Below are 16,061 nucleotides of genomic sequence, written 5' to 3' on the forward strand. Positions count from 1 at the left end.
TGGCCCCGGCCCCATGCCCCTTGGGCCTCCACCCCCACCCCATTCAGTCCTGTGCTGAAGCCCTGGCTGGTCTGGGGGGGCCCTGGACAGGACCAGAGGACAGGTGACCCTTGACAGATTCTAACAGGGCCCAGGACCTCAGAGACAGCCCGTCAACCCAAGGAGGCCTCTGCAGGGAGGCGGCCCTGGCTGTAAGGCGGACAGGTTCCCTGGCGTCCTGTCCTATGGGGAGACAGCAGCCTCAGCAGCCAGGTAACCGGACAGGCAGCCCCACAGGTGCCGCCAGCCAGACTCCGGGCATAGATGCTCCGGGGCCCAAGGCCGGAGCCCCGACCTGGCTGTGGGGGAGGTTGTGCCCACTGTGGGAGCAGATTTGGCGTCCTCACCTTGGCCCAAGTGTCCCACCACCCCCAGGGCCAAACCCACACAGTGCGAATGTGGCCTCGTGTCCCCTCCCAGGGTCAGCAGACTTGGAGAGAGGACAGTGGTATACAGTGGTCGGGGTCGTGAGGGGGCTCCCAGCCCCCGTGGGAAGTGACCAGAGGCCCCAGAGCGCTTGGCCCCTGTCCCCATCTGGGCTGCAGGGGCAGGTCTCCCTGGGGCGGGAGAAGGGACCAGCCCCGCCTGGCCCCCATCCTCGCTCAGCCGGGGGTGGCAGCCCCCCGGCCTGTAATAGGCCGTGCCTGTAGCTTACATAAGCAGCCCTGCGGGGGGCGAGGCTGCCGCCTTGCTCAGTGGCCCTGTCCTCCCCCCCCGCATCACGAGGCTCCAGTGGGCTGTCCTTGTGCCCTGGATGGAGGCCAAGCCAGGCCCATAAATAGGGGTCTCCCCCGCGGCCTCGGATGCTCCTGCCCGCCTCGCTCACTCTGCCTGCACTGCCACTCCGCTCTGGGAGAATGGCCACTCCGAGCTCGCTGTGGCTAGGGCTGGCCCTGCTGGGGACACTGGGGGTCCTGCAAACCCCAGCCCAGGCCTCCCTGCAGCCCAACTTCCAGGAGGACAAGGTGAGGGCCCCTTGCCTGGTCCCCAAAGTGTGACAGGCCCTGTGGGGAGCGGAAGGGAAGGAGGGCTGGATGGGCAGGAGGAGGCGGACCCCCAGAGCCCCCCAGGCCCCTGCTCCTGGCGAGAGCAGAGCCAAGGATCCCCGACTGACAGGGGAGCCCCCGTGTTGTGAGTGCGCGCGTGCGCACGCGCGCGCGCGCGCACACACACACACACACACACACACACACACACACACACACACACACACACGGCACATGAAGACACGGGTCACCGTGTGCCCGCCATCCCTGACCCGATGCGGCTATAGCCCAACGAGCTCACACCACCCCGGGAACGAGGCCGGCGCTCCACGCCCAGGTCCGAGGACACACCTCCTGGCGGCGGGCAGGCGCGCCCCCCCCCCCCGCGCGCGCACAAGGCGGGGGCGCGCTCCCGCTCGGGAACGTCCAGCCCCGCCCCGCCCCGCCCTCTGCTGCCCGCGCCCCCGCCCCCGCCTGGCACCGCCGCCGGCGCCCCCTCCTGGCACGGTCGCCCCCGGGGCCTGGGGCCGAGGGCGCGGGGCGGGGCGCGTCCCGAGGGTCCTGGCCGACAGGGGCGGGGGCGTTCGCCGCAGTTCCTGGGGCGCTGGTTCACCTCGGGCCTCGCCTCCAACTCGAGCTGGTTCCTGGAGAAGAAGAAGGTGCTGTCCATGTGCAAATCGCTGGTGGCCCCGGCGCCGGACGGCGGCTTCAACCTGACCTCCACCTTCCTCAGGTGGGCAGCAGGCCAGGCTCCTGGGGCCAAGAGCTCCCCGCCCACGGTCGTGGTCTCGGGACACCCCTGGCCTGACCCCTGACCCCAAGGGTGACCTGCCCCACAGGAAAGACCAGTGTGTGACCCGAACTCTGATGCTGCGTCCTGCGGGCCCCCCGGGCTGCTACAGCTACACCAGCCCCCGTGAGTGGGGCCCTCCCCAGACCCCGGGTCCAGCGGGGAGTGACCCTTGCTGACCCTCTGCCTGGCCGTACATGGGGTGGGCTGATGGCTGTGCGGCCAGGGTCCCCCTGGACTGCCCCAGGCTCTTCCTGTCGGGCCCCTCCCTGCCCTGTGATGCCACTTCCCGAATCTGCGGCCCGTCCTGCTGGCCCATCCGCAGCCATCGGGCAGCCCCCCCCCCCCCGCCGTGCTCCCCTCACACCCCACAGTTCTCCGTCCCAGGAGCGCCGTGCGGGCAGGAAGCAGGGGTGGGGAGGCCACAGCCAGGGCGCGCCCTCCCACGCCAGCCCGAGGGTCCTGTCTCTCGGGTTCCCAGACGGGGGCAGCAACCTCGAGGTGTCGGTGGTGGAGACTGACTACAAGAACTACGCCCTGCTCCACACCGAGAGCGGCCCGAGCCCAGGCCCGGCCTTCCGCATGGCCACGCTCTACAGTACGTGCGCCTCGCCAGGGCCCGCAGCCTGGCCCGCCCCCACGTCGAGGGCCGAGGGCCGTCGGGGGACGGGGGGAGTGGGGATCCCCACCCCCGCCCCAGGCCAGCGGCTCCTCCTTCCCGCGCAGGCCGCAGCCAGGCCCCGGGGGCCGCGGTCAGGGAGAAGTTCACCGCCTTCGCCAAGGCGCGGGGCTTCACAGAGGACGGCATTGTCTTCCTGCCGCGCAACGGTGAGGGGCCGCCAGTCCGGCTGGGAGGGGATTAGGAGGCAGACAGACCGTCTCCAGATCCCAGGGAGGCCGCGGGCGGCGGTTTTGTCCGGCCAGACCGCCCACTGGCCGGAACATGGCCTCCGGAGGGGGGGCAGCGAGTCCTTGCCCGGTGCCCACGGCCTGCAGCCCCCAGGCCGGGCACAGGAAGACACACCTCCAGGAGACATCCCTCCTGGCTCACCCAGCACGTGCCGGCCCCGGGTCAGCACCCAGGATACCTGGGTCCTTGGCCTGGAGGGAGCAGGCACTAGAAACAGGACCCATGGGGCGGGGTGCCCAAGGGGACACAGGGACACCAGCCACACTGGGGTTCAGACACGGCCCACGGCCATGACCTCCCTGGGGCAGGGGGTCTGCTCTGGGCCCAGGTGGGGACAGGACCCCCTTTCTGTTGGGAGGAGCAGGGCCTGGACGAGGGGTGGGAGTGATGGGCTGTGGTGGCAGTTTTCAGATCAACCAAGGCGCTCTCCAGGGCTCTGAGAGCTGGGGGGGCAGGGAGCCGGGGGGGGGGGGGCATGGGCCGTGGGCCGTGGCCTGTGGCCTGGACACCGACCGTGTCCTGGGCTCCTTTCTTGCAGAGAAGTGCCTCGAGGAGCATGAGTAGGTGAGTGCGGGGCTGCGGCTGGCCCGCCGCTCATTCGTTCCCGCAGAGCCACCCACCGGCCTGCGAGGGTGGACCGGGCAGACGGGCGCTGGTCCAGGGCGAGGGATCAGAGAGGTGGCTGGGGGAGGAGGAGATGGACTTGAGGGGAGACGCAGGGAGGTGACAGGAGGCTGGCTCCCTTCACTGAGAGCTGTGGGGGGATGGGGCACCCAGCGGGGCGGGGGGGCAGCGCCACCTGCCCCCACACAGGCCCTGCTCTCTCGGCCAGGTGACCCCCCCACTCTCAGGACCTGGCCATCCTGCACTGCTCAGCTTTTCCTCCAACACCCCGAGACCTGAGACCCAGCGGGGCTCCTCCTGGCCCCGCCTCTGCCCCCAGGGCCTTTCTCTGCCCTGAGAATAAACTCCAGAAGCAAGTCAGCAGCCCGGCTCCTGCCTGTCTGTCCTGCAGCTGTCGCCCCCCCAGGCCTGGCTCTGGCCAGCTCCCTGGCACCTGGTCACCCCGCTCTTGCTTTGGGCCTGGCTGTCCCTTCATCGTCTGTAAAATTCCGAGGCTGGCTCTGCAGGACACCACCCCCCTGCCCCAAGGGGGGCCAGGACCCGCTGGCTCAGCTCCTGGTGGGATGGGTGGCCACGGGCTGCGTCAGCAGCCAGGACAGCTAAGGGGATTGCCAGCGGGTCCCCTCAGGGCTCTGAGCTGACGACAGCCCCTCCAGCCACACCCCCTCAAGCGGCCACCCTAGCAGGGCAGGTGCGAGGGCCGAGGCGGGGGTTGGCATGGGGAGTGGAAGGTGTGGGATTAGAGCGCCCCCACTGGGCAGAGATAAGGTTGGGGGCACAGAGATGGAGGCAGCTGCAGAGTCCACCCCCCGCAACAGGCACAGACTGACCGAGGGGCTGGGGACCCACCACCCTCACACCCCCTCCGGCTACCTGTGAGCCCCAGTCCCCAGGCCTCTGGCCTGGGCCTCAAGCGCGCGCAAGGGCCTGGCCCCTGCACCAAAGCAGACCAAGAGCCAGCATCCCCCTCCCCACCAGAGTCCCAGCCGGGTGGCATTCTCAGGGCCCTGTCCTGGGCTCTCTGGGCTCACAGTGTGCGGGGCCCACCAGTGCCCCCCCCCACCCCCCAGGCAAACCTCAGCCAGGCCCTGCATAGGCCCCAAGGGTTATGAGGCTCAGAGGTCAGGGTGAGCTTCTGGGAGGGCTTCCTGGAGGAGGGGGCCTCGGACTGTGCCTGGGCCCAGGGCTGGGGGCCACATCCCACAGGGCCTGCCAGGACTACCCCTTCCCTTGCTGCGGGGCATCGGCCCCCTTCCCAGGAGGAGACGCCAGGGGTGGGCGGGGTTGGCTGGAGGCAGCTGGGCCAGGGTGCTCTGGGGCGCAACCTGATCGGAGCCTATCGCAGTGGGCTGTGTCTCAGGCCAGCGCCCCAGGGCATCTTAGGGGCATAAAAACACAGCGGGAGAGGCCCCCAGCACGCCTGCCCTGCTCCCGAGCCCGCGCCCTGGTCATCGAGGGCGGCTCCGCCATGCTGCACACGCTGCTCATCGGCTCGACCCTCGCCCTGCTTGGGGCAGCCCCAGGCCAGGCCCAGGTCCCCATCCAGGCCGACTTCGATGCCAGCCAGGTGTGCCCGGTCGGCCCCAGGCCTGCCTTCCTCCTAGAGCGCCCAGCCCGGCCCTGTCCATACCCTCTGATCTGGGCTTGGCTCCAGCCTGGGGGTGGAGGGAGGACGCCCATGTGCATCTGCCCATCTGACTCGGGGCGGGCGGGCGTCTGGGCTGTGCCCACCACGCTCCTGAGGCCTCACGCCGCATGCCTTGCAGCGGTCCCCGCCCTGGCAGGGTTGAGGCGGGGAGGGGCTGCCTCCAGCTGCCCCTGCCGCCCCTGCAGTTCCAGGGCACCTGGTACATGGTGGGGGTCGTGTCGGACGACCAGGCCTTCCTGGACTCCAGGGACCACCTGAAGATGCCTGTCGTCCTGGTGACCCCCTTGGCCAATGGCGACCTGGCCCTCAAGTTCGGGTACTCCACGTAAGTGATCCCACGGGCCCACCTCGGGCAGGGCCTTGGCCCGGCCAGCGTGAGGTCGGATGCGAGCCCGCAGGCACCAGAGGCGTCCCGACACATCCGGGGGCAGGGCTGGGCCCCAGCCCGGGCCAGGCTGCCAGCCTCGAAAGCAGCAGCAGCTCCCTGCTCCCCGGGGGCCCTGCCCGAGGCCTGGACCCGGAGGAGCCGCGACCTTGCGTCTCCGTGGGCGTGTGCATGTGTGTGCGTGTGTGACGCGCAGCCCTGGCTGTCCCTTGGCTCGCTCTTTCTCCTCACCCGCGAGGGCTCTGTAAAGCACCTGTGTGCTGCAGGCACGGATGCGACGGGGATGAGGGGGCGCTGGGGCAGGCTGGTCACCGCCCCCTGCACGCGGGGATGGCCGCGTCCCCAGGATCCGAGCAGGGCCGGGCCGCCTGGGCGGGGGCCGCTGCTCAGGCCGCCGGGGGTCCTCCTCCCCAGGCCGGACGGCGGGTGCCAGAAGGCAGACGTGACCTTCACCAAGGGTGCCGTGGACGGGCAGTTCAGCAACGCGGGTGAGGTGGGGCGGCCCGGGAGGGGCTGGGGGGCGCTGTAGGGCGCGGGGCAAGGCCATCGGGGCGGGAACTGGCGTCCGGGGCCGGCGCCCGGCTCAGCGGGCTCTGCTCTCAGCCTTGGCCCAGACAGACATCCGGGTGGCGGCCACGGACTACAAGCACTTCGCCGTGTTGTACGTCGAGACGCAGAAGGGAGGCGTGAGGAGCGTCTGGCTGCAGCTCTTCGGTGGGTGGTGGGTGGTGGGTGGGGTGGAGAGGCCCGAGGGGCGGCTCTCCTGACACCCCCTCACCCCTCCCGGCACCAGCCTTCCTCGGGGGGCCTCTGCGAGCTGGAGGTGGGGTCTGGAGTGTGGGGGGTGCTTTCCAGCAAGTCCCACTTGGTGGCAGGTGGAACCACCGTCTCCAGGGACCCCTCCCTCCCCTTCCCTCCCCTTCCCTCCCCCTCTTCCCCTCCTCCCCCTCCTCCCCTCCCAGCCTGGCCCCTCTGCTCACTGGCCCTCCCTGCCCTCAGCCCGGGCCCCAGAGCTGTTTCCTGAAGGTGCCCAGAAGATGCAGCAGATGGCACTCCAAGTGGGCCTGAACCCCAGCCAGGGCGCCCTGCTGCCCAAGTCAGGTGAGCCCCATCCCCGCGTCGGCTCAGGGTGCAGGACCCGGAAGACCCCAGACCCTTGAGGCCAGGCCCCAAGGCCCACTCTGAGGAGCCCAGGGCCAGGCCCTGGCGGCTGGGCTGCGCCTGGAGCCGGGGCCCCTTGGGAGGGGTCACCGGCAAGCCGGAGGCGGGCGGCTCAGAGGAGGGTGGGTGCTCTGCCCCTGGGGGGCGCAGGGCAGGTCCTCAGGCCTTCTCTCTTCCACAGACCAGTGTGCGGGTGCCTTCTCCTAGGTGGGTGCACGGGGCTGCCCGGACATCCCGCCCAGACCACTCGGGGCCAGGGACGCCCTCCTGCCCAGAGGCCTGCGCTGCAGGGGCCCTCGCTTGGGCTGGGGTGGGGGTGGTGCCACAGAATGGGGGTGGCAGCGCTGGGGAGGGACAGCCGCCCCGGGGCCGGGCCCAGGGAGGGCAGGAGGGGATGCCAGGATGCCGCCCACCCCCACAGGCGCTGTCGAGCTTGCAGAGAGGGATCCGGCCGGGAGTCCCTGCCCTCCTCAAAGAGCACCGGCTCTCCCACCCCCGCCCCCAGCACAATAAACAGGCTCTAACAGCCAGCGCTGTGTGTTCCTTTTGGTGGCAGCAGAGGAACCAGGTGGCCCTCGCTGGGGGGCCTCCTGAGCCCTGGGACCTGCCTGGAGAAAGACAGCGTGGCGGGGTTCCAGGGCTGGGAGGGGCGGGCGCTAGGCCGCATGGGGCCGAGGCTTGGCTCTGCCAGGGGCCATCGCGGGGGCTTCCCTGGGCTCCCATGCCGTGGCCCAGACCCGCGCGGTGCCCAACCTTGCGAGCCACCACGTGTGCACCTGGGTCCCACCGGAGGCTCACCGCTGGGCCCCGGGGCCCCTCCCAAACCGCAGCCCAGTCTCCCGGCGCCCCCTTCTCCCCTGAACTCACCCGCAAGGCAGAGCTCTGTCCTGCTGCAGTGTCTGAGGCTATATCGCTGTCTTGTAACGAAAGGTCCTGAAGAATTTGAGGGTAAAATGGCACAATATCTGTAATGGAACTAGTTCAAAAAACAAAACAAAACAAAACAAAACACAATACCAGGAGTTCCCGTCATGGCTCAGCAGTCAGTGAACCCAACTAGCATCCATGAGGACACGGGTTCCATCCCTGGCCTCACTCAGTGGGTTAAGGATCCGGCGTTGCCTGAGCTGTGGTGTAGGCTGGCGGCTACAACTCCGATTCAACCCCTAGCCGGGAACCTCCATATGTCATGGGCGCAGCCCTAAAAAGACAAAAAGACAAAAAAAAAAAAAGTAAATATGTCAAAATATTCATCATTGTTCTATCTGGGTAATGGCTTGTTATACTATTACTTCTGCTCTTCAATTAGCCATTTTTCACTAAAAACACAGTCTGGGAGTTCCCTGTGGTGCAGTGGGTTAAGGATCCAGTGTTGTCCCTGCAGGAGCTTGGGTCTCTATTATGGCTCAAAGTCCATCCCTGGCCTGGGAACTTCCACATGCCTCAGTGTGGCTGGAAAAAAAAACCAAAAACCAGAAAAACCCCACAGCCCTGTCCTGCCAGCCTTGCTTCCTTGATCTGGGCCCTGCTGGGCGGGGAGGCCCTCCAGCACCCAACACCTGGAGGCCTGGTCCACCTGCCAGCCTCTGGCCTGGAGACTGCAGGGCAGGGACCTGGCCCGTGTCCCCCCTGCCTGCAGCCTGACGACCGTCCCACTGGGTGGGGGAGCCCGAGGGAAGGCCCAGAGAGCCAGCCCCTCCCACCCTCCCTCCCACCTAGAGAGGTGTCTGCAGAGACTGGTGATAAAGCCTTTGATCTATTGCTCCTGAGCTGTCAGTTGTCACTCGGCCTCCACAGGAGAAGGAGTAGAAAGTGCCCCAGAGCAGGGATTCAAGGTGGGGGTGGGCTGTCGGCAGGGGGGTGGTCAACCCTCCAGCGGGCCCCGGTCTCTCCCTACTGAGTGTCCCCGCCCCCGCCCCGGTCCCCTGGGGAGGATCTGGAATGAAGAGGGGCTGGTTTGCCCTTCATGGCCTCATGGACACCCTTCCTTCCCAGGGAGGCTCCCCCGGGGCAGGGCAGCCCCCCAGGGCCCCTCTGGACCCAGAAAGGCTCCTCCCCCAGCACCTGCACAGCAGCCCTGGCTCTTCCTGTCCCGCAATCCCCTCTCTGGCCACACGGGGGCAGCCCTCAGCCCGTTCTCCACCGGGGAGCCCAGGGCAGGGGTGCACATCTAAGATCCGCGGGTTCCGGCCCTCGTCTGCGCACCACTGCTTCCGCAGGCCCCGTCTCACTGAGAGGACAGGCCAAAGTCCTTAGGTGGCCAGCAAAGGCCCCCGGATCGGCCCTCCTCTGGCCCCACGGCTATTATTGCAAAGAGCCAGGACACTGGGAAAAGGACTGTGACAAGCTTGAGCACTGGGGCGCCTTGCGCCCTCTAACCAGGCTTCCCCGCGTCCTCCGAGTCCCAGGCCCTGCTCTGAGGAGCTGCAGGGGCTCTCCTCCCCCTCCCTCTTTTTTTTCTTTGCTTGTGCAAGTTTTGTTTCGGCCACAATCCTTAACTGCTAGGCCACTGGGGAACTTGTCTTTTTTTTTTTCCTAATCAATGTCGTTTTTTCCCCAACCCTCTTTCAATCAACTCAGATTGGTTTTTGATTATTCTCATCGACAGTAGGAATAGAAAACTTTTCTTTGAGTTAAACTGAGGATTGCAGCCCAGGAAACAGATCTAAGAAGCCCTTGACCTGTGTGTGTCCCAGGCTACAAAATGCGAGAGGCTTATACAGGCAAAATTGCAAAGTTATACAAGCTGTTTGTCAAGAATTAGGATTGGAGCTGGCAAGATGTACGGATGCTTGTTAAGCAGGGCTGGGTTAGGTCTCGAATGCACAGTTACCTGGGAGAACTTGAGACCGTAAGTCTGCAGCTGGTGGCGGCTGGCAGATACTGTTTTGAGAGCAGCTGGTGATGTCCCTGAGTCTGATACAGCTCAGAAAATCCAAGGCCCCGGGGGAGGCAGGAACTGTCGGAAACCATATCCACAACAGCCACCCGGCTCCATGCTGGGTGCCCGAACCACGGTTTTATATGTTGTCAGAACAACGAGTAAACATCAAACTCGACAGGGGTAGGTGTCCTTCTTTGATGATTCCTAACGGATTAGCAGATACACGGCAGGTGAGCACGACCTTGGAGTCTGAGCGGGAATCTCATCTTTGAAGGAATTCTAGCGTTGGTGTCATGGGAGAGGGGAGTGGGCAGCAGGGGGCATTTATTCCTGTCCTCAAAGCGGACATTCTAAGCAGTCGGGTAATGCGCTCTCCTCCCCCTTCTTCCTCCTGCTCCTCCTTTAAAAAATATATATAGCATTTTTTATTACTCAATTACATTTATAGGTGTACAACCATCATCACAACCCAATTTTATTGCATTTCCTTCCCAAACCCCCAGCGCATCCCGCCACCCCCGGAACTGTCTCCTTCGGAAACCATAAGTTTTTCAAGGTCTGCGAGTCTGTATCTGTTCTGCAAAGAAGTTCATGGTGTCCTTGTTGTAGAGTCCACCTGTGAGTGAGAGCATATGATGTTGGTGTCTCACTGCCTGACTGACTTCACTTGGCATGAGAATTTCTAGGTCCATCCCTGTTGCTGCAAATGCTGGTATTTCGTTCCTTTTAATGGCTGAGTCATATTCCGTGGTGTATATGTACCACATCTTCTGGATCCACTCCTCTGTCGATGGACATTGAGGTTGTTTCCATGTCTTGGCCATTGCAAATAGTGCTGCAATGAACACTGGAGTACATGTGTCTTTGCGAGTCGTGGTTTTCTCTGGGTAGATGCCCAGGAGTGGGATTGCTGGATCAAAATGGTAGTTAGTTCTATGTTTAGTTTTCTGAGGACTCTCCATACTGCTTTCCACAGGTGGTTGCACCAATTTACATTCCCACCCACAGTGTAACGGGGTTCCTTTTTCTCCACACCCTCTCTGGCACTCATTGTTTGTAGACTTTTGGATGATGGCCATTCTGGCTGGTGTAAGATGGTACCTCAGAGTGGTTTTAATCTGCATTTCTCTAATGATGAGTGATGCTGAGCATCTTCCCATAGCTTTCTTGGCCATCTGCATGGCGTCTTTGGAGAACTGTCTGTTTAGATGGGGTTTTTTGTTTTTTTGGTCTGGAGCTGCAGAAGGTGTTGGTACATTTTAGAGATTAATCCCTTGTCAATCGCTTCATTTACAAATATTTTCTCCCTTTCTGTGGGTTGTCTTTTTGTTTTCTTTAGGATTTCCTTGGTGTGCAGAAACTTTTAAGCTGGATTAAGTCCTATTATTTATTTATTTTTGCCATTACTCTAAGAAGTGGATCTGAGAAGATATTGCTCTGGTTTATGTCAGAGAGTGTTCGGCCTATGTTTTCCTCTAGGAGTTTGATAGTGTCTGGTCTTCTGTCTAGGTCTTTGATCCATTTGGAGTTGATTTTCGTGTCTGGTGTTAGGGAGTGTTCTCATTTCATTCTTTTCCCTGTGGCTGTCCCGTTTTCCCAGCACCACTTATTGAACAAGCTGTCCTTTCTCCCTTGTATATTCTTGCCTCCTTTGTCGCAGAGGAGTTGGCTGTAGGTGCGTGGGTTGAATTCTGGGCTTTCTGTCCTGTTCCACGATCTATATTTCTGTCTTTGTGCCAGTGCCTTACAGTTCTGATGACCGTAGCTTTGTAGTATAGCCTGAAGTCAGGGAGCCCGATTCCTCCAGCTCCATTTTTCTTTCTCAGAATATCTGACTATTCTGGGTCTTTCGTACTTCCAAACACTTCGTTCCAGTTCTGCAGAAAATGTCCTTGGTACTTGGACAGGGGTTCCTCCTCCTCCCTTTTCTGTGGTTAAAGCAGATGTACAGCTGATGTTTGACAGGCGGCAGGACTGTCTGCTCTAATTAGCATAAAGTTCAAACCAAACAATGTATACCCCAGAAGGACTTCCCGAGCGCTCAATATGTGGACGAAGACAGGCCCTGAAGGGAAACCCTGAGAACGCCCCCCTCCTCCTCCTCGGTACTCGAATTCCACCTCCATAGGTTTCCAACCTGTGGGCTTTCTTTTCCACGCGGGACACAACACCCAGGAAAAATCCTTCCTGGCATCAAGGGACAATAAGTCACCAAATACAGGAAAAAAACCCAAGAGCCTGTGCTGATCAGCAGTGCTTCTAGAGAAAGCTGTCCATCAAAGAGGAGAAACCTAAGCACTCCCTGTGGTCCAGTGGTTAGAAATAGGCACTTTCACTGCTGCAGCCTGGGTTCAGTCCCTGGTCTGGGAATTGAGATCCCCCATCGAGCTGCTGCATGCTGTGGCAAAAGGCAGAATAAATAAATAACATAACATAAAATTAATGAAGAAAGGAGGTGGGAAATGTAAAGATTGATGAACAGAAACCTCATTTAAAACGGAGTCGGGGAGTTCCCATCGTGGCTGGTGATGCCACACTCGCATCTCTGGATGGACCCTCCTCTGGACGAGAGTCTGTGTCCACGGCAGCTTCTACTCATCTCCAGCAGAAGCCACATGACGGAGGGTGCACACGCCCTGGCCCTCTCGTCTTGCGAGGGGCGCTTCCACCCCCCCGCAAAGGCAGGGATCCGCCTTGGTCCCTCCCTCCCCACCTCTCTCCTCTCCACTCTGAGCCCCTGGCCCTGCCTTCATCGGCTCTGCCCCGAGGACCTCAGCAGCCCTCGGTCCCCTCTCCTCAAGGCACTCAACGTGGGCTCCAAAGCATGAGGCAGAAGGGCCACTCCCCACCCCACCCCCGCTTAAATCCTCCCCAGCTCTGCGTTCATTCTTTTGCAATAGTTATGAGTTAGGCACTGAGGCCACCCTGAAGATACGGTGGCAAATGACACAGACAGAAAGTCCTGCCATGTGGACCTCCTGGGGGAAATGGGAATAAAGAAGAAAAACAACCGCATTCGTGCCCTGCGGCTGACAAGCAGAATGTCCCCAAACTCAGGGGCTTAAAACAACAAGCACGTGCGGCCCCCAGGTTCTGAGCATCAGGACTCTGGTGCTGGGCGCTCTGGCCAAGATCTTGCAAGGCTGCCGTCAAGCCACTGGCTGGGGCTGCGTTCACATCCGAAGGCTGGGCTGGGAGGGGACCTGTGTCCCACCGGTTGTTGGCCAGGCCGCGGTCCTTTGCCACATGGATTCTCCACAGAGCGGCCGCATGTCATGGTGAGCAATTCCAGAGGAAGAAAGCAGTGACAGCCCATATTCCGCCGTGTTCCATCGGCTAGAAGCCAGTTACTCAGTCCAGGGGAGCTGCACAAAGGTGAGAACACGGCGGCAGGCAGGGTTGGGCCATCTTAGAGTCCGCCGCCACAATCCGTCAATCAGAATGCACTTTATATAGCAATTCACTTGGAAAGCAAGTAAATCAATGAGGAGAGAGGACATGAGATGCAGGATAGCGTGTCGAAATTGTATATAAAAAGGCAGGGAGGCGTTGCCATTGTGGCGCAGTGGAAACGAATCCGACTAGGAACTGTGAGGTTGCCGGTTCGATCCCTGGCCTCGCTCAGTGGGTTAAGGACCCGGCACTGCTGTGAGCTGTGGTGTAGGTCGTAGATGCAGCTTGGATCTGGTGTTGCAGTGGCTGCAGTGTAGGCCGGCAGCGGCAGCTCCAATTCAGCACCTAGCCTGGGAACTTCCATATGCTGCAGGTGCAGCCCTCAAAAGCAAAACAAAAAACAAAACAAAACAAAACAAAACAAAAACTACAGGGAGAGCCTCACTGAGCAGGTGACTTTTGAGTAAAGACCTGAAGGGAGCAGGTGCCTCTGGGAAAGAGTGAGCCCGGCAGAGGCAGCAGCATATGCAAAGATCCTGAGGCACCAGGTAGAGTGGGGTGGGGGTGGCTGAGGGCTGTGTAACAGGAGAAGGTGGCCCGTGGGGCAGGCTTGGCTGCAGGCATACTTGAAGTGCAGGTTAGCATAGCCTACAAACCCATCTGCCACTCTCCCTATGGCCACGGAGTGGTCACCCTGGCCTTCTTGCCAAGCCCGGAGCACAAATGCTGTGTCCACTGTGGGGCTTCTTTAGTAGCTGCCCCCTGCCTGGCACCCCCTTGCCTGGCACGCTCCATGCTCCATCCCTCTCTTCTTCCAGGTCTCAGCTCAAAGAGGCACTTGTGAGGGCCTGAGAATTTCATGTTTCGTTTATGAGTTCTCGAAAGCCCCAGGAGATCAGAGCCCTTGTCTGTGGATGAAGGGGTCCCGCGCGGCAAAGAGGAGGAGCTGGGTAAACACGGTGGAATGGATGAACGAGTGGGGAGGCCTTCTGCACTTGCGCCATGCTTTATTCACTTTCGTGTTCTGACCTGTTACAGGTGACCATGGGAAGCAGAGGCCAGGGGGAAGCCGCAGGGACCAGCAAAGGGGTCAAAGCAATCTGAGGCCTGAGCGGTGGCTGCTGGGGCCTGCGCCCGGCCAGGGTTTACGTGAAGGAGGGAACCCAGGACTCAGCCGTGGATAAGGCTCCAGGGGCACCCAAGGGGACCGCGCTGCGCAGCCCCTGTCATGGGGGAAAGGCGCTCAGGACAGGTCAGCCCGGGAGCCCCGCCCCGAGCGCGAAGCCCCGCCTCAACCGGCTCAGGCACCGCCTCATAACTAAGCCCCTCCTGGTGAGCCCCGCCCACGCCCTAAGCCCCGCCCACCCCGCGAGTCCGGGACCCTAAGCCCCGCCCCGTGCAGACCCGGTGGGCCACGCTCGCCTCTGCCCCACCCCCAAGCCCGCCCTCCGGCGCAGGCCCCGCCCCCGCGCCGGAAGACGTCCACCCGCGCAGGCGCCCTAGGCCCACGGCGGTGCCCGCCGGGTCCCTCCGTCCGCCTAGGTGCCATGGTGCCGCCGCCCCTGCCGCCGCCGCCGCTCTGCACGCTGCCGCCGGGCCCTGGACCCCCGCGCTTCGTGTGCTACTGCGAGGGGGAGGGAAGTGGGGCCGGGGGACGTGGCGGTTTCAACCTCTAGTGAGTAGCGGGGCCTGCGGGGCGGTGAGGGGTGCCCGCAGCTGTGCGGGCCGCCTGACAGCCCGTCTCTCTCGCAGTGTGACGGACGCCGCGGAGCTTTGGAGCACCTGCTTCACGCCGGACAGCCTGGCGGCCCTCGTGGGTAACGGGGCTTCCGGACGGCCGGTCGCCCCCAGCACCCCACACGGCAGCGCTGCCCGCCTATGGGATCGAAGGGTCTGGGACCCCCCCCCCCCCGGAAGGGTCTGAGCGCCCTTCCCACAGCTCTGTAGCTCTAGTCCCAAAATCGGTCCCGCGCGGCTCTGGGTCGGGCAGATTTGGGGTGTCCCCAGTGGTTCTAGGGTCCCAGGCACCTGGTGACCAGTCCCTGTGCCCCGTAGAAAGCCCGTTTTGGCCTGAGTGCGGCTGAAGACATCACCCCCCGCTTCAGGTGAGCCCCTGAGCAGGGAGGAAGGGTCGGGGGGAGCGAGTGGGTCTGCCCACGGCACTCAGGCCCCCTCCTTTCGTAGGGCAGCCTGTGAGCAGCAAGCTGTGACTCTCACCTTCCAGGACGACAGGGCATCCCTGACCCTCTCTGGGGGGCCCTCACCGCTGGACTTTGACCTCTCCAAGGTGCCTGGCCCGGAGGCAGCCTCCAGGTTGCGGGCACTGACACTGGGCCTGGCAGAGCGCCTGTGCAGCTTGGAGCGGCAGCTGGCAGGTAAGCGGGGGTGGTGGTGGGGGGGGTGGGGGGGGTCTCACATCTTCTCTCAGGTCCCCCTACCCGCGCCTCCATTTCTGCTTTCCCCCAGCTGCGGAGGAGGAGACATCCACCAGCCCCCGCAAGAGCCCCTGGCAGGTGGGCTCTCAGCACTTCTTGCCAGGTAAGGCCTGTTACCAGGACTTGGATTGGGGCTCGGTTTCCCCAGAGCAAGGCTCAGCCTCCAGAGGAAGGATCTATGTGTGTGGCCCTCGGATCCCGCTGGATTCAGGAGCCCCCCCTTCCTGTTTCCCCCAGACCTGGATCCTCAGAGAGGTGGCCCTGGACCTGGGGTCAAGAGACGGTGCCCAGGAGAGTCTCTCATCAACCCCGGCTTCAAGAGGTGCCCCGCCACCCTTGCCTCCTGTGCCCAGGGTTTAGCCCCTCCACCCCCATAATGCCACCCCCTCTTCTCTCCCAGGAAGAAACCCGCTGGTGGTGTAGACTTCGATGACCCCTGAAAGTGCAGCAAAGAGTGCGGTCATGGCCCTCAGGAGTCTGTCCATGAGAGGAGGGGCAGCCCCTGAGGCCCTGCCACGGGCGCCTGCCCATCCTGCTGCCCAGCACGAAAACACCTGCTCCCCCAGCCCCTTCCCCAGCAAATAAACATCTTTATCTGGCCGAGGTCATGGCTGGGCTCCGGCTCCGGGAGAGGGCTCAGGGATTCCCCCGCCTGCCATCTGGGCACGGGCTGCAGCACCTAAACAGGTGCCCGAGGCTCTGCTCCCTGGTGGCCTGCTCCTGCCTGGCCAGCCCAGAAGCTGGGGGGGGCTGTGCCGGGCGGGGCGGGGGCAGGGCGGGGCGGGGCTGCCGAGGGGCTGGAGCCC

At 63.0% G+C, this 16,061-nt stretch overlaps 3 protein-coding genes across 20 annotated transcripts; all 3 read left to right on the top strand.

Moving 5' to 3' along the window:
• The first annotated feature begins 845 nt into the window (after window positions 1-845).
• Window positions 846-3,659, top strand: PTGDS (prostaglandin D2 synthase). The gene is given in 7 exon segments (NM_214228.1): window positions 846-1,004; window positions 1,619-1,758; window positions 1,865-1,941; window positions 2,297-2,413; window positions 2,542-2,643; window positions 3,264-3,289; window positions 3,558-3,659. Coding segments are annotated over 6 exon segments (570 nt in total). The 5' UTR covers window positions 846-896; the 3' UTR covers window positions 3,558-3,659.
• A 658-nt stretch (window positions 3,660-4,317) lies between these two features.
• Window positions 4,318-7,073, top strand: LCNL1 (lipocalin like 1). 2 transcript variants are annotated; one of them, XM_085001707.1, is made up of 7 exons: window positions 4,747-4,916; window positions 5,183-5,322; window positions 5,797-5,870; window positions 5,986-6,096; window positions 6,382-6,483; window positions 6,725-6,750; window positions 6,965-7,073. In XM_085001707.1, exons 1-6 carry the CDS (start codon window positions 4,818-4,820, stop codon window positions 6,748-6,750), a joined length of 552 nt encoding a protein of 183 aa, XP_084857833.1. In that variant the 5' UTR covers window positions 4,747-4,817; the 3' UTR covers window positions 6,965-7,073. The 2 variants fall into 2 exon arrangements, with proteins under 2 accessions (XP_084857827.1, XP_084857833.1); XM_085001701.1 differs by lacking the exon at window positions 6,965-7,073 and having other exon boundaries at window positions 4,318-4,916; window positions 6,725-6,889.
• A 7,259-nt stretch (window positions 7,074-14,332) lies between these two features.
• On the top strand, window positions 14,333-15,858 carry PAXX (PAXX non-homologous end joining factor). Of its 17 annotated transcripts, none has more exons than XR_014830874.1 (7): window positions 14,333-14,495; window positions 14,573-14,711; window positions 14,876-14,925; window positions 15,045-15,195; window positions 15,249-15,358; window positions 15,493-15,577; window positions 15,656-15,858. XR_014830874.1 is itself a non-coding variant. In XM_021081232.2 (7 exons), the coding sequence occupies exons 1-7, from the start codon at window positions 14,368-14,370 to the stop codon at window positions 15,676-15,678; spliced, it is 726 nt and encodes a 241-aa protein (XP_020936891.1). In that variant the 5' UTR covers window positions 14,333-14,367; the 3' UTR covers window positions 15,679-15,858. The 17 variants fall into 17 exon arrangements, 16 of the variants coding, with proteins under 16 accessions (XP_020936891.1, XP_020936890.1, XP_020936892.2 ...); XM_021081232.2 differs by having other exon boundaries at window positions 15,005-15,195; XM_021081231.2 differs by having other exon boundaries at window positions 15,005-15,195; window positions 15,660-15,858.
• Window positions 15,859-16,061: the final 203 nt, after the last annotated feature.

The sequence above is a fragment of the Sus scrofa genome, chromosome 1 (assembly GCF_054392235.1).
Source record: "Sus scrofa isolate SSC_HxYL_T2T_F1_AM1 chromosome 1, Sscrofa_HxYL_maternal_Yorkshire_Landrace_v2.0, whole genome shotgun sequence".
NCBI lineage: Eukaryota > Metazoa > Chordata > Mammalia > Artiodactyla > Suidae > Sus > Sus scrofa.